General features: G+C 39.4%; 1 protein-coding gene across 4 annotated transcripts in view; it reads right to left on the bottom strand.

Moving 5' to 3' along the window:
* The window catches only part of PLEKHS1 (pleckstrin homology domain containing S1), a 40,666-nt gene extending 12,902 nt beyond the window's left edge, over positions 1 to 27,764 (bottom strand). For 3 of the 4 annotated variants that reach the window (XM_021943686.2, XM_021943685.2, XM_021943684.2), the window contains exons 1-6: positions 19,398 to 27,764; positions 18,611 to 18,878; positions 16,436 to 16,482; positions 2,933 to 3,240; positions 2,164 to 2,298; positions 774 to 849 (exon numbers count right to left, since the gene is read on the bottom strand). In XM_021943686.2, the coding sequence (XP_021799378.2) occupies positions 774 to 849; positions 2,164 to 2,258 (171 nt within the window). In that variant the 5' untranslated portion in view covers positions 2,259 to 2,298; positions 2,933 to 3,240; positions 16,436 to 16,482; positions 18,611 to 18,878; positions 19,398 to 27,764. Of the gene's footprint in view, positions 1 to 773; positions 850 to 2,163; positions 2,299 to 2,932; positions 3,241 to 16,435; positions 16,483 to 18,610; positions 18,879 to 19,397 lie in introns of those variants that run through there. The other variant, XM_021943688.2, reaches the window with a different exon arrangement.
* Positions 27,765 to 27,831: the final 67 nt, after the last annotated feature.

The following is a 27,831-nucleotide window of genomic DNA, read 5'->3' on the forward strand; positions in this document are numbered from 1 at the left end:
CCAGCATTATCTCACCAAGAAAAGAGCCGAACTTGTCTCTCTCCTGTTTCTAAACCCTTGAGGACATTTAGCATGACCCTCAGAGATGGCCAGCATTTCCCTCCACCTGTCTTCTCAACTGTGTCTCTTTCTGACGCCCTCTGCCCTAGTTCCCTTTGCTCTAATCATTTCAGTCTACTTGAAGACATGCCTTGATTTCTCCTTCTCTTTGGCTTTTGCTGTAAGCATGGAACAACCTAGAAAATATGTCAAAAAAGATACCTAGGGGCCAAAGTTCCATCTATAAAAGTCTGCCCTGAGAAAGGACTTGGGAACATTAGCAGAGGCCCTTTTGAAATAAATTTAAAATGTAAAACTACTAAGCACGTACATGAAAGATACGTTATATTAAAAATGCAAGATACATGAAAAACATTTTTATAGAACCTGCCCTAGACTTAATCATTCAAAAGGGAGCTTGTCATGCACCTTGAATAACAACGATGGAAAATACTATGTTCTAGCTACTACTTAAAAATGCCACAGTTAACTTTTCCTCCCTCTACCACAATAATAAAAGTCTGAAGTGTCTGTATTTTAGCTCTCTCACAAAACACAGAAGAATTTTTTTCTATTGTTAATCATAAAAAGTAATAAGGATGTACATTTTCTCACTTATTTATTCCTTGTATTAACGCCAGTTGCTAAGGAGGCAAAGGAAAGCTACCATTGTTTTCTATTGAAAGAGGGTTGTATTCAGGTGCCCTGTTATTTTGTTAGTGATATGGAGTCACCTCTGTGTTCTGATGTGTTGCTTTTATATCCTGGAGAAATGATGACATGAAGGAGACCCAGTCTTTAATCTTCTCCCTGTTGATAGGAATAAACTTTCAGCTGGCATGTGGCAACAATAGTGCTTGTACTTCTTTTGAACCAGAGAAGGATTCTTTTATGAAGGTTAGAACGGCGGTGAGAGCAGGTACCAGCGAAGTAAGAATTTTTCCTAAGTAGTTTAAATGCCCTCGCCACCTCCACATTTGCACACTAGAATTAATGCTCAGCCACCTCTGCAAAGAAAGCTCAGAGAAAGGGAAGAAAAGTAGAAAATAATAGTAGTAATCACAGGGTTTGGGGCTTTCAGCTTTGACACTGATTTCCTTTATGTTCTCAAGCCAGCCCCCTAACCTGTCAGTGCCATTTTTGTGTAACTATGCAGGTGGGCCTTCCCTTAGAAAGTGCACATGTTGATGAAGAATGTGCTTGAATGAATTTGTATAATCACATCTTTTCTATGGACTCACAGGACAACTTAGAAGAAAGCTTTGGTCAATCTGAAACAGATCAGGGTTTTTCATATGTTGCCTTTGGCACTGTCCACCTCCTCTGCACAGTCTCCCCCACACCAGCTTTGCCTCTCCCTCAGGCAGATAATCATCCATGAAGAGCTAGGAGCAGAAGCCCCTCTTAAAAACTTCAGACTCCTTTGGGGGCAAGCTTAGTTCCTCCCTAATATATGTAGCTTGGTAGATGTTTCTGTGTTGGGTTCTTTTACATGGAATGCTTCTGGGGTGATGGTGACTGTTATTGGTTGAAATGCACGCTCCCCACCCAATTTGTGTGTTTCAGTTCTATATCCCAATACCTCAGAATGTGACCTTATTTGGAAAGAGGGTTGTTGCAGATGTAATTGGTCAAGATGAGGTCATACTGGAATAGAGTGGGTTCCTAATCCAATATTACTGATGGTCTTATAAAAAGGGGAAATTTGGACACAGAGCTATGCACACAGGGAGAACACCATGTAAAGACTGGAGTTATGTTGCCACAAGCCAAGGGAACTACCAAGAGTTAGGAGAGGCCCCTGGAATAGATCCTTCCCTGGAGTCGTCAGAGACAGCATGGCTCTACCAATACCTTGATTTCAGACTCCTGGCCCCTGGAACAGCGAGATAATACATTTCTGTTGTTCAAAGTTACCCAGGATGAAGTACTTTGTTACAGCAGCCCTAGGAAACTAGCTCAGTAACTTTTCAAGATATTTTAACAAATAGCAAAGATTGCCAAGATGGCATCTGAGGTTGTAGCATGGGTTCAGAAACTGTTTATTGGTATAAAATGTTTTGTTTTTTGGTTTGTTTTTGTTTTGCATACAGTAGACATTATGCGTTATCTTACTTCTCTCACCTGTCATGGCCGATGAGGAAGTATTCCCTGTTAGTGGTTCTGATGGACATGACCTCATCAGGGTGGCATTTAAACATCTTCTGCACAGATTGCATCTTTTCCTGGTTACTTATGCCAACTTCTACACTGGAATTTCTGTTAGATATTGACACAAAGTATTAAACCAAGGTAAATACAGAAATAGAAAACTGACTAATATTTTATATTGGGATTCAAATGGAATAAAACTTTAGATGTGCTGGATCCATGTTTTGAAGATTGTCCAATAATTTTAGAAGATAAGTTTGGATTTTTGATCTGGTTAATTAATAATTGAAATTATTTAGTTTAGCCTAAGATTCAAAAATTTCTATTTTAATTGGATTCTTGATTCCACAAATTATCTTTTTTAATTTTTGGGTGCACAATTTATTAAAGAGAAGACCAAAAAAAGCTGATCTAAATATTTTTAAAAACTCTATCTTAACTTTATAAAATGAAAATTTCATCCGCTCCCTCTCATCCACAAATTACGTGAATCAAACTCCCTAACGGAATGCCTGTTAATTAAAGACTTATCAAGTATGACATACAATATGAAACAAATATTCAACTATCTTTTACTTAAAGTGCTCACTATTTTAGCTCCTATTCAGTCACAAATATTATAATAAGCTTGAAGCCTTTGGTTCCTTTGGTCAATTATGTAAATTTCAATTTGCATGCAACTTGTTACTGTTTGACTTTATAGTATTTGTTGTTATAAAAGTTTTCTTGTTTGGATACACACTGATCAATTTCAATGGACCCTCGGTGATGATGGTCTTTGTAATAAGAAAGACTAAAGCTCTTTTCCCCAGTCCTTGACAGGATGAAAAACCGCTTTTTCCAAGAGGTCTGAAAAATAGAAAGATTTTATGTCTTAGTTAAATCTCAGTGGAAAAGAAAGGATTTTTAAAAATGCTCATGAGGCTGGTGGGAGGCTTGTTAAATCATATCAAATACTTACCACAGAGAAGAACAGCTGAGAAGGTGGTGATTTAATAAAGTAATCTTGTTTGCAGACTTCATTTTCATAAGAAAATGTAAATTGTTTGCCTAATGAAAGTGAACAGAACTCAGTTTGTTCCTCATACATTTCTGAAAAGAACTGCCTCAATTGGAAAACACTATTTATCTCTGGAAAGACCTTCAGATTATTCAGTAGTTATGGAAAAGAACACCTATAATAACCCAAGAAAACAAAGGACCAAATGTGTGATTCTTATTCCTCCACAGCCAAGACCTTCATTCAAACAACATTTGAAAGCATGTTAATTCAGCTCACACCTGTCTGGCTTTCTGTTTCTAGAGTACATCGTTGGCTCTCTACGTGTGAGCGAAGATTTGGCTCTTAGTTCCATTGCAGAAGCATGATAATTTTGCATTGCCCTTTGGCTTAGCAAACAAAATCAAAAGCACCTGCTGTTAAAAATGATGTGGCAAAAACTATTTGGGGAAGGGGGACAGGTAGAGCTCTGCAGAAGTTGGGAAAGGAGGGAAGGTAAACACAGCCACCTCCCCAGAATTACTGGATGCTATCCTCATAGCCCCAGCAGCTGTATTACCAAATCTTGAGTCTGTTTTCACTTAATAAAGAAGCTCTAATTTTTTAGTAAAGACTGCCCTTTCCAAAACTGAGGACAAACTAAACCTATAGCCTGGATGTGAAAGCAAATCCAAGCTAAAACAAAAACAAACCCAAAACAAAAAAAAACAAAAATAACAACATCGTGTTTAACAACATTAATTGTGTTTTTCTAAATAGTGAATGTAATACATATTTATTGTAGACATTTTAGAAAATATAGAAAATATTAAAACTGCCTATAATTTCATCACTCACAGAGAAGCAGTGAACATTGTAGAAACTTCTTTATTTAATCACTTCTGCCACACCATTTTCAATAGTGAGTTGTTTTGCTTTTGTCTGCTAAGCCAAAGGGCAATATATACTGTCTCCCTAAGTATTCAAGAGTGTTGATTAACACATGTGGGTGCTGAAACTACCTGAGGCCAGAGAAAGAACCATTAAAAAAATCAGAGGCTCAGAAAAAGTGCCTGTTACCTCCAGCCAGACTGGAAAAACTTGTAATTTACAGGGCATTGGATAGAGTACTCAGGAATGTCTTGCCTCAGTGTGAGGAATAATTAGCTGTATACTAATTACTAGCTCTACACTGAGCACTGCTCCAAACCCACCTAACAAATCATAGAAGACTTAGAAGAAAGTTGTTTCCAAAAAATTTAACTGCATCCCAGAACAAAGCTCAAGATTCATAGGAATACAAAGATATTCAGGACCCAACAAGGTAAAATTTGCCATGTTTGGCAGTCAATCAAAGTTTACCAGGCATACAAAGAGGAAGGAAAACATGATCAATAATGAGGGAAAAGTCAATCAATAAAAACAGGCCTAGAACTGACACAGATGTTAGAATTGGCAGAGAAAGTAATTAAAGCAGTTATTTTCAGTGTTTTCAAGAAGTTAGGGAGAGATATAAAAGATATAAAGAAGACCCAAAGTGAAATTTTAAAGATGAAAGCTACAATGTCTCAAAAAAACAGCAACAACACTGGATGGGAGTAAGAGCAGATTAAATATTGGACAAGAAAAGATTAGTGCACTTAAAGGCATGGCAATTGTAACTAACAACATAAGCAAAGAGTTAGAACATAATGTAAAAACTCGAAAAGAGCACCAGTACACCGCGGACAATTTCAAGTAGCCTAGTATACAAGTAATAGGCGTCCCTGAAGTGACAGAGGAAGAAATAAAAAATATCTGAAGCAATAATGCTAACAATTTTATAAACCTAAAACTATAATCCCAGAGATCCAAGCAGTTCAATGAAGCTCAGCACAAGATACACAAAGAAAAGTACATCAAGGCATGTCATAACTGAATTGTTCAAAACCAGCAATAAAGAAAAAAAATCTTAAAAGCAGCCAGAGGAAGAAAAGACCTATTATATACAGAACAAAGACAAGGAATAGAGATACTGATTTCTCATCCAAAAAAAAAAAAAAAAAAAATGCAAACAAGAAGAAGTAAAACAATATATTTAAGGGTTGCGTGTGGCGGCTTACGACTGTAATCCCAGTACTTAGGGAGGCTGAGGCAGTGGATTTCCTGAGATCAGGAGTTTGAGACCAGCCTGGCCAACATGGCAAAACCGTGTCTCTACAAAAATACAAAAATTAGCCAGGCGTAGTGGTGCAAGCCTGTAGTCCCAGCTACCTGGGAGGCTGAGGCAGGAGAATGGCTTGAACCTGGGAGGCAGAGGTTGCAGTGAGCCGAGATAGCGCCACTGCGCTCCAGCCTGGGTGATAGAGTGAGACTCCATCTCAAAACAAACAAACAAACAAACAAACTATATTTAAAGTACTGAAAAAATACTCTTTAAAAATTCTATATTCAGCAAAACTATCTTTTAAAAATGAAGGCAATTTAAAGACTTTTTAGATATATAAAAGCTGAAATAATTCATCATTAGGAGGCTTGCAGTATAAAAATATCAAGGGAAGTCCTTCAGGAAGAAGGGAAATGATAACATAAAAATCTGAATTTAAACAAAGCAATAAAGAGCACTGAAATGGTAACTACTGAGGTAAATGTATGAAATTATTTTCTTGTTATTGAAAACACTGAAACATCAACTGACTGTTTAAACAAAAATAATGCCAATGTATTGTGCAGATTATAGCATATGTACAAGTAAAATGCATTCCAACAGTAGCATAAAGGCCAATAGGGAAAAATGGAAATACATTTTTGTAAAGTTCTTTTATTATATGTGAATTGGTATACTATCACTTGAAGTTAGACTGTGATGTGTGTAAACCCTCAAGCAATCAGTAAAATAACAAAACAGAAAGTAATGACTAATAAGCCAACAAAGGAGATAAAATGGATTCATAAAAAATTTGATTATTCCAAAAGAAGGCAGAAAAAGGGAAAGGGAGAATAAATAACCAATAGGACAAATAGAAAATAAATAATAATATGATACACTTACACTGGACTATATCAATAATCATGTTAAATGTAAATGGTCTAAACACCTCAATTAAAAAACAGAGATGACCAGATTGGATAAAAAAGCAAGACTCAACTCTATGGTGCCTGTAAGAAACACACTTTAAAGATGAAAATACAAGTAGGTTACAAGGAAATAACTGGAAAAAAAGATATGCTATGCCAACGCTAGTCAAAGAAAGCTGGAGTGCCTGTATTAACATCAACGTAGATTTTAAAGAAAATAATATTACCAAGGACAAAGAATATCATTTCATAATAATTAAGGGATGAATTAATCCTAAGAGGACATAAAAATTTAAACATATATGCCCCTATAACAGAGCTTTAAAATACATGAAGCAAAAACTGATAGAACAGCATGAATAAATGGACACATACACAATTATAGTCAGAAATTTCAATATCCCTCTCAAGAAATGATAGAACAAATAGTTCTAAAATAGATATTTTAAATTTTGGATGCATTTTTAATGTTTTAAATAATAAGCTTACTAAGAGATTTCAATCAAGAAGAGTGATGCTGGCCTCATAGAATGAGTTGAGAAATATTCCCTTCTCTTCTATTTTGTAGAAAATCAGCAAGAATACAGTAGGCTTGAACAACGCTACCAACCAACTTTACCTGATTGATATTTATAGAACACTCCACTCAATGACAACAGATTATACATTCTTCTCAAGGGCACATGCAACATTTATTAATATAAATTATATTCTGGACCATAAAACAAGTCTCAATAAATTAAAAAGCACTCAAATCATATAAATCATGTCTTCAGAGCACCAGGAAATCAAATTATAAATCAATAACAGAAAGACCTCTTAAAAGATCCTGAAATAAATAATCTCTAGATTTAAAAAATCCCAAAAATAAATTTGCGAGTTTTTTATACTGGATGACAATTAAAACACAAGATATCAGAATTTGTGGATGCCACTAAAGCAGTACTTAGGGAGAAAAATTTTTAATGCCTTTGTTAGAAATGGCCATGTTTGAAAAGAACAAAAGTCTCAAATTAATTACCTCAGCTTCCACCTGAAACTGAACATGAAACTGGAAAAAAAAAAAAAAAAAAAAAGAAAAGAAACCTAAAGTACATAGAGGAAGCGAGATAATAAAGATAAAAGTGGAATTCAATGAAAGAAAACATAGAAAAACAACAGAGACAACCAATGAAACCAAAGTTAATCCATTAAAAGGATTAACTTAACAAACCTCTACCTAGGCAGATAGACCAGAAAAACTGAAGAGAAAACACAGTTTGCCAATATTAGGAGGAGACAGGGGGCATATATACAGAGTCTACTGATATTAAAAGGATAATAAAGAAATGTTATGGACAACTTTATTCCAATAAATTTGGCAACTTAGATAAACTGAAAAATTCATTGAAATACACCAACAAAGGTCACTGAAGAAATAGATGACCTGAATAGCCTCCCATAGCTATTAAAGAAATTGGAATTGTAGTTCAAAATTCTTCACATAAGGAAAACTTTAGGCCCAAGTGGCTGTACTGTTCACTTTGATCAAACATGTAAGCAAGAAATAATCAACTCTTCACAAAGGCTCCCAAAAAAATTGAAGAGAAGGGAATATTTCTCAACTCATTCTATGAGGCTAGCATTACTCTTCTTGATTGAAAATTCTTAGCAAACTTGTTGTTTAAAACATTAAAAAATGCATCCAAAATAAGTAAAAAGAAATAAAACATCCAAATTGAAAAGAATGAAGTAAAATCATTTCTATTTGCAAGTGACATAATCTCATATGTTAAAAATCCCAAAGAATCCATGAAAACTACTAGAGCTAATAAACAAATTCAGCAGTATTGAAGAACAACAGACAAAAGTTAGCTATATTTCTATGAACCAGCAATAAAGAATCCAAAAATAAAATTATGAAAACAGTTCCATTTACAATAGTATCCAAAAGAATAAAGTACCTAGGGATAAATTTAGGCAGATAAAAACACTGGTACACTGCAAACTAGAAAAATTGCTGAAATAGATTAAAGAAGACATACATTTTTGGGAAAACACTCCATATTTATGAATTGGAAGACTTAATTCTGTTAAGATATAAATACTACCTAAAGCAATCTATAAATTCAATGCAATCTCTATTAAAATCCAAATGGCATTTTTTTTCTTGTAAAACTGGAAAAGCTAATCCTCAAAATCATCTAAAATACCAAGGCGCCCTGAATATCCAAAATAATCTTGAAAAAGAACAAAGGGTACACACACTTCCCAATTTCAAAACTTACTACAAAGCTACAATAATCAAGAGTGTGGTTTTGGTATAAGGACAGATAAGATACATAGGCCAATGGAATAGAATTGAGAGTCCAGAAACAAACCCATACATTAGTGGTCATGGCCATTGGGAGAGAACAGTCTTTTCAATAAATGGTGCTGGGCCAACTGAGTATTCACACGCAAAAGAATGAAGCTGGACCCCTATGTCATCCCAAATAATAAAGTTAACTCAAAATAAATAAATGACCTTAACATGAGAGATAAAACTACAAAACTTTTAGTAGAAAACATAGGTGTAAGTTTTTATGATCTTGGATTTGACAATGTATTCTTAGATATGATACCAAAAGCACAAGCAACAAACAAAAAATAGATAAACTAGACTTCATCAAAATTAAAAACTTTTGTGCATCAAAGGATATTATTAAGAAAGTGAAAATACTACCTACAGAATAAGATATCAAAAGTCATATGTCTGACCAGGGCCTACTATCCAGAATACATACGGAACTCTTACAATGCAATACAAAAGACAAACAACTCAACTAAAAAGTGAACAAAGAACTTGAACATTCTTGTAAAGAAAATAAGCAAATGGCCAATAAGCACAAGGAAAGCTGTGCAACACATTTAGTCATTAAGGAAATGTAGATCAAAATTACAATAAGAAACCACTTCATGCTCACTAGGATGGGCATAACTTTTTTCTTTTCTTTTCTTTTCTTTTCTTTTCTTTTTTTTTTTTTTTTTTTTGAGATGGAGTCTCACTCTGTGGCCCAGGCTGCAGTGGCTCAACCTTGGCTCACTGCAACTTCCGCCTCCCAGGTTCAAGCAATTATCCTGTCTCAGCCTCCCGAGTAGCTGGGATTACAGGTGCCTGCCACCATGCCTGGCTAATTTTTGTATTTTTAGTATAAAGGGGGTTTTGCCATATTGGCCAGGCTGGTCTCGAACTCCTGACCTCAGGTGACCCACCACCTCAGCCTCCCAAAGTGCTGAGATTACAGGTGTGGGCCACTGTGCCTGGTCTAATTTTTTTAAAAAGTAAAATAACATGGAAAATAAAATGGTAAGGATGTGGAAAAACTGGAACCCTCATACACTGGTGATGGAATGTAAAATGGTTCAGCCACTGCAGAAAACAGTTCGGTGATTTCTACAAAAGTTAAACAGGGGCTTACTATATGATCCCTCAGTTCTACTCTTAGGCATATACCCAAAAGAATTGAAACAGGTACTCAAACACATACGTGCTCACACGTGTTCAAGTAGCACTTTTCACAATAGCTAAACATGGAAACAGTGCAAATGTCCATCAATTAATAAATGGATCAACAAATTGTGGCATACATGAACAACGGGATGTTTGTCAGCTGTAAAAAGGAATGAAGTAATGATAAATTCTACAATGTAGGTGAACCTCAAAAATGTCATGCTGAGTGAAAGAAGCCAGCCACAAGAGGTGAAATATTGTATGATTTCATTGATGTGAAATATCCGGGATAGATAAATCCCTAGAGATGGAATGCTGATTAGCAGTTAACGGGGGCTGGAGGGAAAGGGAGAACAGGGAGAAATTGCTTTATGGGTAAGCCTTTTTTCTGGAGTGATGGTAATAGTTTGAACTGGATAGAAGTGATGGTTGTACAACATTGTGAATGTGCTAAATGCCACCAAACTGTTCACTTTAAAATTGTTATTTTTCTTTAAATTCTTTTAAAAGTTAAAGAACCATTGTACTCTTTTTGTTTGTTTATTTGAGACAGGATCTTGCTCTGTCACCTAGGTGGGATGATCATGGCTCACTGCAGCTTTGACCTCACCATGTAGCCCAGGTTGGTCTGGAACTCCTGGGCTCAAGTGATACTACTGCCTTGGCCTCCCAAAGTGCTGGGATTATAGGCGTGAGCCATCACACCCGGCCCACTCTACTCTTAAGTAAAGGAATATACAAATACAAAAACTGGTCATGAATGTTGATAGCAGCTTTATTTGTAACAGCCAAAGACTGGAAGCAACCCCGATGTTATCAACAGGTGAAAGGATTAACATATTGTGATACATCTATACAATGGAATACTATATGGGAATAAAAAGGAACAAACTATTGACAGATGCAACTCAGGAAATTTATTGTACAACATAGTGACTATAGTTAATATATACTTGAAAATTGCTGAGAGAGTAGATTTTAACTTACTCCATAAAAATATGTGGAGTAATGCATATGTTAATTAGCTTGATTTAGCCATTTCACAATGTTTATATACATCAAACCATCATACTGTACACCATAAATAAATTGATTTTTATGTTAATTTAAAAATTAAAAAAGATCAGCCTTAACTAAAATAAAAGTACTCTGACATTCTAAAATTAAAGACTGTTTGTATTTTGAGAGATACAAACCGGCAAACCAAAAATAAAGAAATCCAAATTCTAGGAAAACAAGGGAAAATATGCTCAACCTTCCTTAGTTCTGTTTTCCTGCTTTCTTCCCTTCCTTATCCTCTCCCTATTGCCTACCTTTCCTCCTCCTCTCTTTCCTTTCTCCTTCCCTTCTTTCAGTCTTGGAGCTAATACTTAAAAATGCTAACAATTGTTAATACATATTAATAGCAATATGTATCTTGTTCTTGTACTTTATATTTACATGTTCTTAGAAAGGGAGAAATAAAAAGGAAAATGTTATTTAAAAAAAAGACATGGGTAAATCTCAAGAAAATTATGCTGAGTAAAAGAAGTCAGACAGAAAGTGTTCATACTGCATGAGTATATCTATATAAAGTTCCAGAATACACAAACTAATTTATAGGGATAGAAAGCAGATCAAAGGTTGTCTGGGAAAGTATGACTGCATGGAAGACTGGGAGGCAGGGGACGAAGAAAGTTCATGGGGTTGATGAATATGCTCATATCTTGACTTAAGTGATAATTTTATGGGTGTGTACATTTGCCAAGGCTTACTAAATTGTAGACTTTAAACATGTCAGCCTACTGTATGTCAATTATACCTTAATAAAGCTTTTAAAAAAAAATCTAACAAATTTGGATGAAAAGTAAGCATACTCCAACCATATGACCCAGCCATTTTGCTTCTAGCTAAAATAAAGAAATATATGATTTTACAAAAATTAATGCACAAAAGAGAATGCACAAATATTCATATTAGCTTTATAATAAGTAAAGACTGGAAGCAACCTGGATATTCAACAGGTGAATGAATCAACAAATTGTAGTACATCCGTATAATAGAATACTACTCATCAAAACACATGAACTATTTCTGCACTATTGGTGCACTCAATACCATGGATATATTTTTTAAAAATTATGCTGAGTGAAAAAAGACAAAACGGTGTATGCTATATGATTCCATTTATGTTAAACTCTAATAAATACAAACAAACTTAGAGAGAAAACAGAACAATGGGGACTGGGATTGGGTGTGCAGAAAAGGATTACAAACAGGCACAAGAAAACATCAAGAGTGATGAGTATGTTTACTATTTATTTATTTATTTATTTATTTTGAGACGGAATCTCCTTCTATTACCCAGACTGGAGTGCAGTGGTACAATCTTGGCTCACTGCAACCTCTGCCTCCCAGTTCAAGTGATTCTCTTGCCTCAGCCTCCCGAGTAGCTGGGATTACAGGTGCCCACCACCACACCCGGCTAATATTTGTATTTTTAGTAGAGACGGGGTTTCACCATGTTGGCCAGGCTGGTCTCGAACTCCTGACCTCAGGTGATCCACCCATCTCAGTCTCCCAAAGTGCTGGGATTACAGGTGTGAGCCACCACACCCGGCCACATTTACCATCTCGATGGTTTCCCAGGTGTCACACGTATGAAATACAGGCAGACCTCATTTTGTTGCACTTCACTTTATTGTGCTTTGCCTATATTGCAGTTTTCTTTATTTGCAAATTGAAGGTTTGTGGCAACCCTGCACTGAGCAAGTCTACTGGGACCATTTTTTCAAGAGCATATGCTCACTTAGTGTCTCTGTGTCACATTTTGGTAATTCTTGAAATATTTCAAACATTTTCTTTTTTTTTTTTTGGTGAGTCGCTCATGCGCCCAGGCTGGAGTGCAGTGGCCGGATCTCGGCTCACTGCAAGCTCCGCCTCCCGGGTTCACGCCATTCTCCTGCCTCAGCTTCCGGAGTAGCTGGGACTACAGGCGCCCACCACCACGCCCGGCTAGTTTTTTGTATCTTTTAGTAGAGACGGGGTTTCATCGTATTAGCCAGGATGGTCTCGATCTCCTGACCTCGTGATCCGCCCGTCTCGGCCTCCCAAAGTGCTGGGATTACAGGCTTGAGCCACCGCGCCCGGCCTTTCAAACATTTTCATCGTTATTGTATCTATTAGGGTGACCAGCAATGAGTGATCTTTGAGTAATTGTTTTGCGACAGTATGAATGGTGCCCATATAAGATGGTGAACTTAAAAAATGTGTGTATTCTGATTGCTCCACTGACTGGCTATTCTCCCATCTCTCTCCCTCTCCTTGGAGCTCCCTATTCAGTGAGACTCAATAATATTGAAATTAGGCCAATTAATAACTTTACAATGTCCTCCTAGTGAAGGCGAGTGTCAAGTGAAAGGGGAGTTACATGTCTCTCACTTTCAATTAAAAGCTAGAAAATCCTAAGGCCCTTAATTATACTAAATCTACTCTACTCATGCTCTATAAATACAACAACAAAGCCTGGGTGACAGCATATCTGTTTATAATATGGTTTGATGAATATTTCTAAGCCCACTGCAGAGACCTGCTACTTAGAAAAAAAAAGAGATTCCTTTGAAAATATTAGTGATCATTGACAATACACCTGGTCACCCAAGAGCTCTGATGGAGATGTACAAGGAGATTAATGCCGTTTACATGCCTGCTAACACAACATCTAGTCTGTAGCCCCTGGATCAAGGAGTAATTTCAACTTTTAAGTCTTATTATTTAAGAAATACATTTCATAAGACTATGGCTGTTGTAGACAGTGATTCCTCTGACGGATCTTGGCAAAGTTAGTTGAATACCTTCTGGAAAGGATTCACCATTCTAGATGTCATTATAAATATTCGTGATTCCTAGAAGGAGGTCAAAATATCAACATGAACAGGAGTCTGGAAGAAGTAGATTCCAATACTCCCCGATGACTTTGAGGGGTTCAAAACTTCCTTCAGTGGAGGAAGTCACTGCAGATGTGGTGAAAATAACAAGAGAACTAGAATTAGAAGTGAACCCTGAAGATGTGACTGAATTGCCGCAATCTCATGATCAAACTTCAGCAGATGAGGAGCTGCTTCTTATGGGATATGAAAAGAGTTTTCTTGAGATGGAATCTACAGCTGGTGAACATGCTGTGTTTATTTTTGAAATCACAATAAAGGATTTAAAATATTACATAAACTTAGTTGAGAAATCAGAGTCAGGGTTTGAGAGGATTGATTCCAATTTGGAAAGAAGTTCCACTGTAGGTAGAATGTTATCAAACAGCACCACGTGCTATAGAGAAATTTTTCATGAAAGTACAATCGATCGATGTGGTCAACTTCACCGTTGTCTTATTATAAGAAATTGTCACAGCCACCCCCACCTTCAGCAACAACCTGCCTGATTACTCAGCAGCCATCAACACTGAGGCAAGACCCTCCGCCAGCAAAAAGATTATGACTCACTGAAGGCTCAGATAATTGTTAGCAAACTTTAGCAATAAAATATCTTTAATTAAGGTATGCAAATTGTTTCCTTAGACATAATGCTATTATACACTCAACTACAGTATAGTGTACACATAACTTTTATGGAATCCAATACATTCATGTGACTAGCTTTATTGTGATATTTGCTTGGTTGCGGTGGTGTGGAAATGAGCTTGAAATATCTCTGAGGTATTCCTGTTTATGTTTCATATCAAAACTTGTATCAAATTGTATATTTTAGATATATATATAGTTTATTGTCTGCCAATTACAATAAACTACAATAAAGCTATTAAAAATACAGCGAATCAGCTGGGTGTGGTGCTCGCGCCTATAATCTCAGCATTTTGGGAGGCCAAGGCAAGTGGATCACGAGGGCAGGCATTCAAGACCAGCCTGGCCAAGATGGTGAAACCCTGTCTCTACTAAAAATACAAAAAAAAAAAAAAAAAAAAAAAATTAGCCAGGCATGGTGGTGGGCACCTATAATCCCAGCTACTCGGGAGGCTGAGGCAGAGAATTGCTTGAACCCAGGAGGCAGAGGTTGCAGTGAGTTGAGATCGTGCCACTATACTCCGGACTGGGCGACAGAGTGAGACTTCGTCTCAAAAAAAAAAAAAAAAAAAATCTAAAATGCAGATCTGACCACGCCGCTTCCATACTTAAAATGCTCAAAATGCTTCAAGGTTACCTGACACATGTGGTCAAGGTCTGGCACAATGTGGCAACAACTTTCTGCAGCCTCATCCTCCATTTTCCCTTCTCCTACCTTGTAAGTATATTCAGCTCTGACACATTCTGCTTCTATACCATTTCATTGCTTTGGTCATGCCGTTCCTTCTTCTGGGATGTGCTCTTTTTTCTGATTTCTTTAAAATCCCTACTCCTCCTATAGGGTCTAGCTCAAATGCCTTTCCTATAAAACCTCTCTGGATTCTCATTGCTACTTAAATGCTTTTTCTTCTTCAGACCCCATAGCATTTGTACTTATTTCATGATTTCCATCACAGGCTAATCTTAATTTCCCAGCACAGTGATTTGCGTGTGTTTAAGTTCCCGACAAGATTTTATTTTATTTTTTTGAGATAGAGTCTTGCTTTATTACCCAGGCTGGAGTGCAATGATGCGATCTTGGTTCTCTGCAACCTCCACCTCCCAGGTTCAAGGGATTCTCCTGCCTCAGCCTCTTCATTAGCTGGCATTACAGGCGCACACCACCACGCCCGGCAAATTTTTGTATTTTTAGTAGAGACAAGGTTTCACCATGTTGACCAAGCTGGTCTCAAACTCCTGATCTTAAGTGATCTACCTGCCTCAGCCTCCCACCAACAACATTTTAAAACTCTTTGAGGGCAATGACTCCTCTTTATTAATCTGTATATCCCCTGCAACCCAAAGCACAAAGACTTACTAGTAATAGGTGCTTTGTAAATATTTTTGAGTTGAATTGGATAATTTAACTACTAAGTGACTTCATCCTAAATTTAGCTTTTCTGTCCACTCACCTACAAAGAAGTGTATGAATATGAGCAAGGATATTTGAATACCATACATTGAGCTACCCTCATAATAAGCTGTAGAGACAATGCAGGCAGCTTCTCTAAGTGAGAGTTTCATGTAAAATTAAGAAAATATTCTCTAATCTTTGCTGGCCCATAGTTTGCTATTAACATTGTCTTTGGGCAATGAATGGAAAATTTGGCTCACAAAAATCAGAAAATGCTAAACTTCTAGACAGGTAAACTCTTACACAATAATTAATTGAATCCAATAGTTCCTGCTACACTCCCCAAACCAAAAACATTGTCATAGAATGCTACCCATTATCCCCACCAAAACTAAGTTCTGGGGCTGGACATGGTGGCTCATGCCTGTAATCTCAGCACTTTGGGAGGCTGAGGCGGGCGGATCACCTTAGGCCAGGAGTTTGAGGCCAGCCTGGCCAACATGGAGAAACCCCACCTCTACTAAAAACATGAAAATTAGGCAGGCATGCTGGCGTATGCCTGTAGTGCCAGCTACTCAGGAGGCGAAGTTAGAGGATCATTTGAGCCCGGGAGGTTGCAGTGAGCTGAGATCGCGTCACTGTACTCCTGCCTAGGCAACAGAGCAAACAAAAGAAACAAAACAAAATATACACAAAAACCACCAAGTTCTGTATCTTGGTTAGCTTGAAGGGAACTGTGGGGCATTTTCAATAAAAAGATATTTGTTTCTGAGATTATACCCCTCGGGTACCTGGACTCTTCTGAGGTTTGGGTTCCATGATGGCTGTGCGTCCTCGCCTGTCAAAAGGAAGGGTTAGTGTTAGTCCCCAAGCAACAGCATGTGTGTTTCATTGACCAGCCACCGCTTCAGTGAGTATCGGGATCATGCTCATGAATGTTGCTGAGATGGGTTATGAGTTTCCCATTCCCATTCTTTCTTTAGTATTTCCCTCCCTGGGCCTGAGGCTGACAGTAGCTGTGGTAACGGGGACGCATCCAAGCAGCTTGTCCTCACTCAGTGGGTGGTTCTGCGGAGGTGTTGTTGAGATGACTGAAGGAGCTGTCTTCCTTGGACTTTCTCTGTTCTTGCTGCATAAGAGGCTTTGATAAGAGAGCTAGGGGATGGCAACACCAAGAAGAGATAAGAACAGGGCAAAGGGCAGGATGTCATGGAGCCAATATAGTTGAGAAAGCCTCACTGGCTTAGAGGAAGCCCAAGATAAGCCCTTCTCCATGCCAGAGGCTCGCTTTCTCCAGGGGAAATTTAAGAATAAGGACTGCCAGGCATGGTGGCTCACACCTGGAATCCTAGCACTTTGGGAGGCTGAGGCAGGCAGATCACGAGGTCAGGAGTTCGAGACCAGCCTGACCAACATGGTGAAACCCTGTCTCTACTAAAAATACAAAAATTAGCCAGGCATCGTGGTCCGCGCCTGTAATCCTACCACTTGCCTATAATCCCTCAGGAGGCTGAGGCAGGAGAGTCGCTTGAACCCGGGAGGCGGAGGTTGCAGTGACCCTAGATCACGCCACTATTTTTGAGCTGCTCTTTGTCAAAAAGCCAAAAAAATCATTTTTAAAAATAAAATATTTCTAAAGCCTTTAAAGTTTATGAAATGCATTTGCATACTCTTTTTGCGTGTTTCAGAATGGCCTCATTCTGAGACAGCTCATTTTACAAATGAAAAGCTGCATTTGAGAGAAGACTGAGGTGACTTGGACCTAGGTCCCCTGGCAGAACTCCACACAGCACCACATTCATGCTCATGGACACTCCCAAATAACATTTGCCTGCCCTGTACCCTGTGGATGTCAAAGTGTGCTTTGGAGGATATCTCTGTCCTTCCAGTGTCTGTGAAGTGCTCCGGAGTCGTGTGTTGTGACCATTCCTCGTTCATCTCCCCACCCACCATAAAAATGAGAGGACAGATAAGGCAGTAGGGTGTGGTGGTTTAGAGTGCTAGCTCTGGCATCTGGGTTTAAATTTCATCTCCATGAATTATGAGGAATGTGATCTTTGATACTTTATAATACTTCTCTACACTTCCATTTCTAATACTTCTCTACACCCATTTCTAATACTTCTCTACACCTCCATTTGTTCATCTGTAACATAAAGGTTATTACCACCCTCATCAGATTGCTGGGAGCATCACTGGAGACACCCTGTTGATGAGCAGTCCTCAGTGCATAATAGAAGCTCAATAAATGCTAGTTGTTAGGTCCTTTCCAGCTCAGATATTCTATGATTCTATGGTTGTTTAATAATGGGTAGCATTTTTTGAGTACTTAATACATTCCAGACACTTCTAAGCAATATGTATATGAAAGATTTTATGTATATGTATACATATAATTTCACATATACATATACAATCTCATCCTATCCTCATAACCATACTCTAAAGCTTGCACTATTTTTACAATGATACAATGCCCATTTACAGATGAGGAAACGGTTATCGGAGAGATTACACAACTTGCCTTTGATCATGTAATGAAAAAGAAGCAGAACCAGAATTCTAACTTGAGAGCTGGCCTACTTTGTTCTTCCTCCTACCTAAGAAAGTAGAATTAAGTCTTGTCATAGTTCTGCTTGCATTTCTTGTTGTTGCCCCCAAACAAAAAAGAAAACCTTTCTGATTTAGCTGTTTGATCTCATTCAGGAGAATCTCCCCACAATCACGCCTAACCTATTTAAAATATAACATTATTTTGGATTTAGGGAATACAACATACCAAGAGGTCCATCCTGTTTCCCTCTGACTCTAGTATAGCCTAGGAAGCTTATGAAGAAAGAGCCCATGGAAATACTGCATATCTGCAAAATTTTCCATTTCCAAATTTGCAATTGCTCAATTGCTAAAAAGCTTCTAGATCATTCCAGCCTTGGGAGTCCAAACCAGATACACCAAGCAGTACTTACTGGAAGCCAAGTGGTCGCTGGTCCGATGCTCAGGAAAGTGCCTTGTCCTGAAGATTCCTGAACTCCTGCTGACACTGAGGCTTGGTGCCCGGGTGAGGATTAAGCACAAGCTGTGCTTGAAATCTGAACCACCAGGAAGTTCCCAAACTACTATTCTTGAGCAGATTTTATTATCGTCCCAAATTGAAATGGAAGCTGTGCCCTCGGGGGAAGTTCTGGGGCTTCATACCTGTGGCTCGCCGCAGAACCGCCTTGGTGTCCCAGCCGTCTAGCACGGGAAAATGACAAGCAAACATTTCATTTCAAAAATGAAAGCAAACAAATTAATAATAATAAAAAAATTCCTGCCAGACTTTGGACCATGATTACAATAACCCTTATTGAGAACAATGCCAATTTATCCTCAACCGTCTGCGGCGACTACCACTGAAAAAAATTCCCTTTGCCTCCCTCAGCCATATCTTAACCAATGTCTTCCTGGGAAGGATAGAAAGGGTTCCTTTGTACCAGATGAGGAAACAAAAAACCTGGTTTCTCTAACACACTTGTACATGGCAATGGTTTCCAGGAAGAGTTGCTCATTCAGCCATAACAGAGTGTTATCATCAACAGGGTGGCGCTAGCCATGTTCCCCTGCACAGCCACCAGCAGCAATTGAATAAACCATCATGCTTAGACCTGCTGAGTGGTATCCAGCCACCAAAGTGTCTTAGATATATTTTCATGTATATTACAAATTTCTAGGGGAGAGTAAGAAGTGACAATGGATTTTATCCTGTTCTACTACCTTTAGAAGTAAAAGTACATCATTTTAATCCTCATCCTCACGAGGGTAGCTGGCCTGGAATCAGCTCAGCCATGGATCCATTGTGGGGTCTTGGCAAGTTAACTGGAGTACTCTGAGTCTGTTTCCTCATCTGCAAAATGGGACAGATAATACTGACTTCACAGGGATTTTTTTTTTTTTTAAGTTAAGTAAAATTTCACATATAAAAAGCATCTAGCACAGTGCTTTATCCACAGTTAGCATTCAACAGAGGTTATTTCTTTGTTTTCTCTTTTGCATCCTATGGAGGGCAGATGTTATTGGCTCCTTCATTTAGCAAACCTAGCTGGACTTCAGGCATACAGAAATTATTAATATATTATTTGCTTCCTGCACAGGATCAGTTTTGCTTGATTTAGGAAAAACAACTTCTTAAATTCGATATAGTTTGGATGTCCCCTCCAAATCTCACGTTGAGATGTAATCCCCAGTGATGGAGGCGGAGTCTAGCTGGAGGTATTGGGTCCTGGGGATGGATCCCTCATGGCTTGGTTCTGTGTCTGAGATAGTGAGTGAGTTGTAGCGAGGTCTTTGTTTAAAAGTGTGTGGCATCTCCCCCAACTCTACTGCTCCCACTCTCACCAGGTGACATGCCTACTTCTGCCTCACCTTCTACCACGAGTAAAAGAAAGCGCCTTGAGGCCTTCCCAGAAGCTGAGAGATGCCAGCACTATGCTCCCTGTACAGCTGGCAGAGCCATGGGCCAGTTAAACCTCTTTTCTTTATAAATTACCAAATCTCAGGTATTTCTTTATAACAAGACAGAGAATGACCTAACAGCATTTCCTGGATGTTCTTTTAGGCCAACTTTTGACGATTCTGGAGATAGTATCTCTACATTAGATCTTTAATCAGATACTAGTTGTAGCTCTAAGTAGTTCATAAAAAGCTTGTACTGATTTCCACTTACTTGGGAACTATAAAGTCCAGACAGACCATTGTTATAATAGAGAGACCTAACCAAAAAGGGGAAGAGGGAAAGTTACTGTCAGACTTGTGTTCCTTTGGAAAGGATACCTATGAGTCAGTTAGATGGGCTTTCCGTCAGCAACCTGTTCATCTGTCTGTCCATCCACCTACCCACCCTTCAAACCCACCCTATTCTAGGCTTTTTTTGTATTATTTTCCCATAGTATTACAAAACTCTTTGGGGGAAGAAGCCTAATAAAGCTATTTGTACTGTAGATGAACCCATAAAATAAAAACTGAAAAACAAACAAAAACTGGCACAGACATCAAATACTAAACTTATGAAACAAGCATCCCTATGAAACACAAGCCTAGGTTTTTTAAGTTGTCTCCAATGACCTGTAAACAAGGTATGGATTACCTGTCGCAATAAGCAATCGCCTGTTCATCTGAAAGATCAGATGAGTTATTCGATGACTTTGTTAATTGAGCTTCTCTGTCATGAAGATGCTCTTTAGTTCTGCTGCCTCTTAACCAAAACACAACTGAACAGTTTATATGGCATGGCAATACCTACTACTTATTGGAGATTTTTGTTTTACATAGGATATCTCCTTTAATTCTACCTTGTTGCAGAATAAATTTTATTATTCCTAATTTTAAAGGAGGGAATTTAAATTTAGAGAGATTAAATAACTAGCTAAGGATCATGCAGCTAGTAAGTGACCCACAGAAATCAGACTGGTCTGTCTTGACTCCAAAGCCTGTGTGTGTTCTTTCATACACTACACTATGTGAGTCCTGGGCTGAGATCAGTTGGCCTTGCTCTCGGCCTACTCTGACTGTGTGATATTGCATAGGTTGCCAGATATTTGGGCCTTGTAATCCCATTACTATCCTTCCCCAAAAATCTCTAAGTACCCATTCATCTCTGATTATGATTATGCCTTTGAGTCAAAGTCAAGGGCTTATTAGCGTGCAGGCCTTTTCACTCCATGCCGCATGCTCATTGTCCATGTGGATAGTAAATGTGTCCTTGTCAGTGACACTGGTAAAGGAGTGACATCAATCACATCACTTCAAAGCATCCTTACTATACCTCTTCTCTGGAACAAAGAATTCAAGGAAAGCAAGGAGAAAGCTGTACACAGAACAAAGTAATAACAAGGGTATCTTTTAGATTATGTTAAAAATGGTATCAAACCAAGACCTATTTTCTATCATCTGTTTGGTTGTGGTCTGAATCATCTGATGTTTGTAAAGAGAAAGGAACTGATGATATAAAGCATTTTGTATCATTTTATGTGATTCTCTTCCATGACTGATTTTGGAAATTGCTCTATGGTTAGGACTATTTTAGCTGTTAAAAAAGAAAAAAAAAACCAACACTCAACAATAGTGGCTTATAATTTATTTATCATGCATCATGCAAGAAGTCTGGAGTGAAGCATTTCCAGACTTATTTTGATGACTCAGTGATGTCAGAACTAAGGTTATGTCTCCGATTTTCTTGGCCTTTTCCATACGGCCAGAAGTTGGCTGTCTAAGTATCATGTTTCCACAACACACCATCTCAAGCAGCAGGGAAGTGTTGGGAGAAAATGAGCATTCTCCTTATGTGCTTTTCACTTCATGGAGAAAAATTTCTCCTACAAGTCCTGGATAAGACTTTCTCTTACATCTGATTGGACTGATCAGCTGTTACCTCAAGAAGACCAGTCATTGGCAAAGAGGAAATGAGATTTCATTGGCTTGCACCAATCGTGATAATTTCCCTTGCTATCTGAACAAAATTGGGGTTCTGCTAGCCATGAAGATGGAGCATAACTGTTGCAGACATTATCATCCCTCTCTCCCTCCGTCATCCCCTGCCTCCCTCTCAAGATCGTTTCCAAGAACTCTTACTCCTGGTCTCTGCATGCTGAGCACCTTGACCTTTCTACGTGCTGCTCCCTCTCTCCGGCTCACTCTTCTCCTGTTTCTTCTGCTGGCTAACTACTACACATCCTTCAGTTCTCGCTCAGACATCACTTCTCAGTGACTCCTTCTCTCCCCAGACAAGGCCAGATTCTTTATGACACATTATCATGGTGCAGTGTTAACTTCAGTACCCATTTTGCCATTTGTAATTTTAGATGCATTTGTCTGATTATTTGGTTAATGTCGGTCTCTTCCTCCAGAAGACTGTATAATCCATTAGCACTGTGTCTGTTTCTTCTGACCAGTGTATTTCCAGTAGCTAGGTTAAATGCCTATCCATTCTTTATTTACAGTGTGCCTACTATGTGCCAGGCGTTAGAGATAATAGAGAAATGGAAAAATTAGTGTTTTTTGAGAGCTCATAATTTGACCAGGGAGATCCAGAGAAAACTAACTTTAATACTCCGTTAGTAATCCCTCCTACTTCACTTTTGTACCTCTCTCTTATGATTACACTCTGGACCTTGGAACTACCCATTCTTGCATGACCTTTGATAACTTTGCCTCTGGTGCTCCACTTTCCAACTGCAATCTCCCTTCCTTCTATGCTTTATGTATCTTCACTTCATCCTCTCCAAGACCTCAAGATTCTGGACCCTTCCTCGTTCTTTCAATATGTCTGCTGAGATCAATGTCCATTACGAGCTGAAACTGCCACTCTCTCAACCCCCTGCAAAAGGAGATAAAGTGGGCTGAACTTTGCACAAGAATAACCACTTATGGGATCAGGGTGAGCACCTTACCCTACGACTGCTTCTCTATTGGCTGGCTGTTGACCCAGGGAATGGCCTGACACAAAGAACTTTGCTCAGAAGAGGCAATGGCCGTGAGCCAACCCTTGCTGAAATTTTCTCTTCTCTTTGCTTCCAGGTTACTCTCTCACTTGGTTCTCATCTATACTGATCTATTTCTTTGTTTTGTTTGCTGGGTTCTTTACCAGCGTGCAATCCTTACTTTTTGGGGTCCCCAGAGTTCCTTCCTTATATACTGTGTTTCCTTACTTTGTAAGTATTTCTCAATGCTGCAAATACTGTGGGTCCATTGAGGTTGGTGACCATAAATTTGGCAAGGTTCCTGATGTGTGATTTTCTCCAGTGGCCTTCAGCTGTTCAGGAGCAGGCATGGGGGAGCCAGGGCCTGGGGTTCCTTTCAGCTTAGCATTTTTGCTAGGAAGATGCCACGGAAGGACAAAGGAGCAAGGGAGTTTAAGACACTTGCTAAAGAATGCTTGAAATGTTGACTTATGGAATCAGAGGGTCATAAGGAGGAAATAACCAAGGACATAAAAAGGTAAAGGAGATACGAGGAGATTCTTGGGGAGGAGAATCCTGGGTGGCGATTCCTGGTGAGATGTGCCATCGAAGACAGATGGTACAAGCTGACTGAAGGATAGGAAGTAGTGCTTGGAAGGAACATGTTTGATTGATCTTAAAATAGAGAAATTGCAAGGCGCAGGTAGCTGTGTAGCGTAGAAGGTCATTGGTGATGAGGAGATCAAAGGAACTGAGGGGCTAATATGTTTGGCCATCCACATGGATGTCCAGTTGATGGAGCAAAGTCCTTTTAAAGTTCTCTAAACATTTTAAAAACATGAGAAGCAGAATAAAGGTAATTAACACTACCTGCTTCCCCCAATACACATACATACCTGTGTCCATTTTTGTATTTGGATTCATCTGTTAGAGCAAAAGCAGATGTAGATGCCAAAAGAGGACTTGGAGATCCACAGAAGATTGAAGTCAGAATCTTCCTTATTTAAAGAGAACACTTGGGTCCAGTTTCTGGGGATTAGGGAATGTACACAGGTGACAGAGGATGGCCCAAAGATTTCGGACTGGGAGTCAGCCAGTGAGACCACCACTGGGGCAGAGGGAGGGGTGATGAGTTCTCCTTTTTTCTTTCATTTCTTTGCCATTGTGGCCCTGAATCTTAGTAGTTCTAACTTGGTTGGCACTGGGCCAAAAGAGTCAGTGTTGGTAAGGAAGGGGTGGCAGTGCAATTGAAGAAAAAGTGGAGTAGGAAGGAAATCCCAAATTAAGGTCCTGTGCAGTGGCCTCTTTCCCACCAGCCCATCACATCTGTAGGGTGTGGTGTAACCCTGGAACCCTATGATTCCTAGAACTCCTGTCAGTGATGGAGCTTCCCTGCTGCTCTGCATCTCAGAGCAGCCCAATTTTTTTTTTTTTTTTCACTTCAACTGCTATCATAACAGGAGCAACCCTATTTCATTTCTGGGACCTGGAGAAGAAAGAGCATATTCCATATGGATTCTGTATGAATCATGAATTTGAGGAATCAGGTAAAGCCCATGAAATCAGACTACACATCCCACTTAGCATCGTGTTTTATTCTTCTAAAGTTTTTTATTCTTCTGAACTCAACTTCTAAATGTTTATTGTTCCAGGAGATGTATATCTTTTTAAAACGTTTTCATTCTTTTCACCTTCTATTTAAGTTGAAGGCAGTTAATAAGAAAGAAAATTTCCTTTCAGCATTTATTGGTACCACTTGCATAACAGGCACAGTTGGGAATTGTGAAAAAAGAATTAAACATAGACTTTGCTCTTAGGGACCTTATAAACTAATATGGCAGATAAATCTGTACAGAAATAACATGTTAGGCAGGGTCCCAGCAGGAAACAGCATGCTCAAAGGATTTATGGAAGACAGTTGTTGCAGGGACTGTCTACAGAGGTGGAGGCAGGGTTAAGGGAGCAGCAAGGAATGGTGGTGGGATGGTGGTACAGCAACAGTGGGAAGCTTTCACCTCCTCTAGGCTTGCAGGGATGAAAGGAGGGAGAAGTGTTACCCAATTTGGATGAAAGCTGCAGTCATGAGATAAACCTACACTATAGGGGTAGTGGCTGTAGTCAACGTATATGGTCAGTTGCCCAGACCATGGCCCAGCGTGATGGAGGGAGCAGGGGGGCTGGGGTGGGGTAGGACAGGGAGAAGCCAGCAAAGGAGATTAACAAGAAGCATTCAGAGGAGCATGCGGAAAACCAGGAGTGTGTGGCATCTAGCAGTAGAGACAAGGTTTGGGTGGGTGGGGGCAGCCACCTCACATGCTGCCAAGAGGAAAGGTGAGATGGATTTGGTAGGCCAAGGGCAATTGTGGCTTTGGCAAGAACCATTTGGTGCGTGGTGTGGAGCCAAATCTGATTGGAGCAGGTTAACTAGAGAAACGGCCTGTCTGTTGAGGACCCTCAGGGCAATAAAGAGTGGAGGAGAGTGGAGAGGGGCTCTGGAAGGGCAAGTGGAGAAAATCCAGAAGGAGTATAATAAGAGGATATTAAGTGGTCAGTGCTGTCAGGGCAAGGCAGAGCAAGAGCATGGGGATTCAGAGGAGAGAGCCACTCTCCCAAAGTGGGAAGAGAAAGAGACAGGGGGAGGTCTCATGGAGAAGACAGTGTCTCGGCTGGGTCCTACAGGCTGGTGTGGCCAACAGTTTCCATTTAATGCCCCCCACCCCTCCATGTCTCAATTGCCCTGGGTATCCATGTAACTTGTGGACAGCAGACACACTCTTGACCCCAGCAATGGCCCAGTCATGGTTCAGAGGCAGAGGGAGCCTCAGAGGGAAACTGGGTCAAAGGATCCCTCTCTTCCTCTGGGCAGGGTCCATGGGGATGGGAGAGTGTTTTGCTTCCATGAGGGAAGCCAGCCTTGCAATGAAGACGACACAGGACAAGGGCAAAACTGAAAGTCACAGAGATACAGAGCAGCAGTCAGGATGACTTGGCAAACTCTGGACCAAACTGTGCTTGAATTCCATCCTTCCTCTGCACTTTCTCATTATGGGAAACTAAAAACGTCCTAGCTGTTTAAGTCAGTTTTCATTAAATTGTTTTGTGAAATGTCAAACATCTTGGATGAGAGCTATTATGATTTGGACATTACCTAATTGGCCCAAGGATGAAGATGAGGGGAGGGAGTTTGGAGGCAGAGAAAATATAAGAAAAAGGAAGGTGACTCAACATAGTGTAGTATTTACTAGCATGGAGTCAGACTTCCTGGGTCCATTGCTATGTTCCATAATTTGGAGAAGCTACTCAACCTCTCTATGCCTCAGTTTCCTTGTCTGTAAAACGAGAATGATGATAGTATACTTGATAGAGATGTTATGAGGATTTAATGAACTGATATTTGTAAAGAACTGAGAACAGTGTTTGGCATACAGAAAACACATTATAAGTGCTTGTCCAATAAATGAAGGGCCTTGTGTCTATACTTTACAACTGAACTTGTACATGAGTCCCACCTGTAAAGAGAGGGGCTGGGCTCCCCTTAGAGTTTGAAGACTCTCCAAGTACTTTATGTAGTGACAATGTGGGTGTCAGGTAATTCTTTCCATGTTTCATATGAGTAAATAGAGGTTTCAGGAAGGTCAAAATCATTTAAGAGAGAATCTGATAACAAACATCATGATGGAGTTAAAGCCCAGCAGACTAAGAATTAGGACACTGAGTTTTATGCTTCTGCTCTGCTTCAACTCGCTGAAGACCTCAGGTCTGTCCCCTTTCTTCTTCTTATGGGTATGGGGGTTGACCAGATGATCTTCAGGTACCTAACAGACTTAATAGTTTCATAATAACACCACTGTAATTGATTTTCCAGTTTAGCATTTACAAAGCATTGGGACAGCGTCTTCTGCTCATGCAAAAACCTTGTCAGACAGGCATCATGGACATTATTTTCACTGTTTTACAACCAGGTAGGGAAGCCAGCTGATGAAAGCTTTCATGTCAGGTAAGTTATCCCTGAGGGTAACAGGAGCTGAATCGCACTGGGAAACACTCGGAGCGGGTGGAAAACACCTGCCTCAGAGTTATTCCATCCAGTGGGGAGGGAGCTGGGGTATTTATATACCAACCCTGCCAGTCGTCAGGGGACATTAATTTATTGGCATTTCTAGCCTGTCATACATGTAGCAAAGTGGGCTCAAGGGACCAGAGGAATCCTTGGGGCAAAAACACATGGATTCTGGCAGTTGAGAAAAGGCCAGTGCACTGACATGATTAGCATGAGGAGATATGGGCAGCCACCACCAGCATCTACTACAGTCTTCTTGGGAAGGTGCTGTTGTCATCTTTACTTGCAAATAGGCGTGTAAAATGTGATTTTAGTTGAGTACATTGCTATTCTGAACTCAGTTGCCTTACATGGGAAAGGGGACTTTGCAAATGTAGTTAAGAATCTGGGGATGGGAAGATGAAACTGATTCAGGTAGAATGGGGCTGCCTGTAACCTCAAGGCAGGCCCAGCATAGTCACAAGGGTCCTTACAAGAGGGAGGGGTAAGGCCAGAGCGGGGGAAAAATGCTACTCTGATGGCTCTGAAGGTAGAGGAAGGAGCTAGGAGCCAAGGAATGTGGGCAGGTTCTAGCAACTGGAAAAGGAAAGGAAAATGTATTCTTCTCTAGAGCCTACAGAAAGAACCAGCCCTGTGGACATCTTGATTTTTTTTTTTTTTTTTGAGACAAGTCTCGCTCTGTCACCCAGGCTGG

Source organism: Papio anubis, chromosome 11 (assembly GCF_008728515.1).
Source record: "Papio anubis isolate 15944 chromosome 11, Panubis1.0, whole genome shotgun sequence".
Lineage (NCBI taxonomy): Eukaryota > Metazoa > Chordata > Mammalia > Primates > Cercopithecidae > Papio > Papio anubis.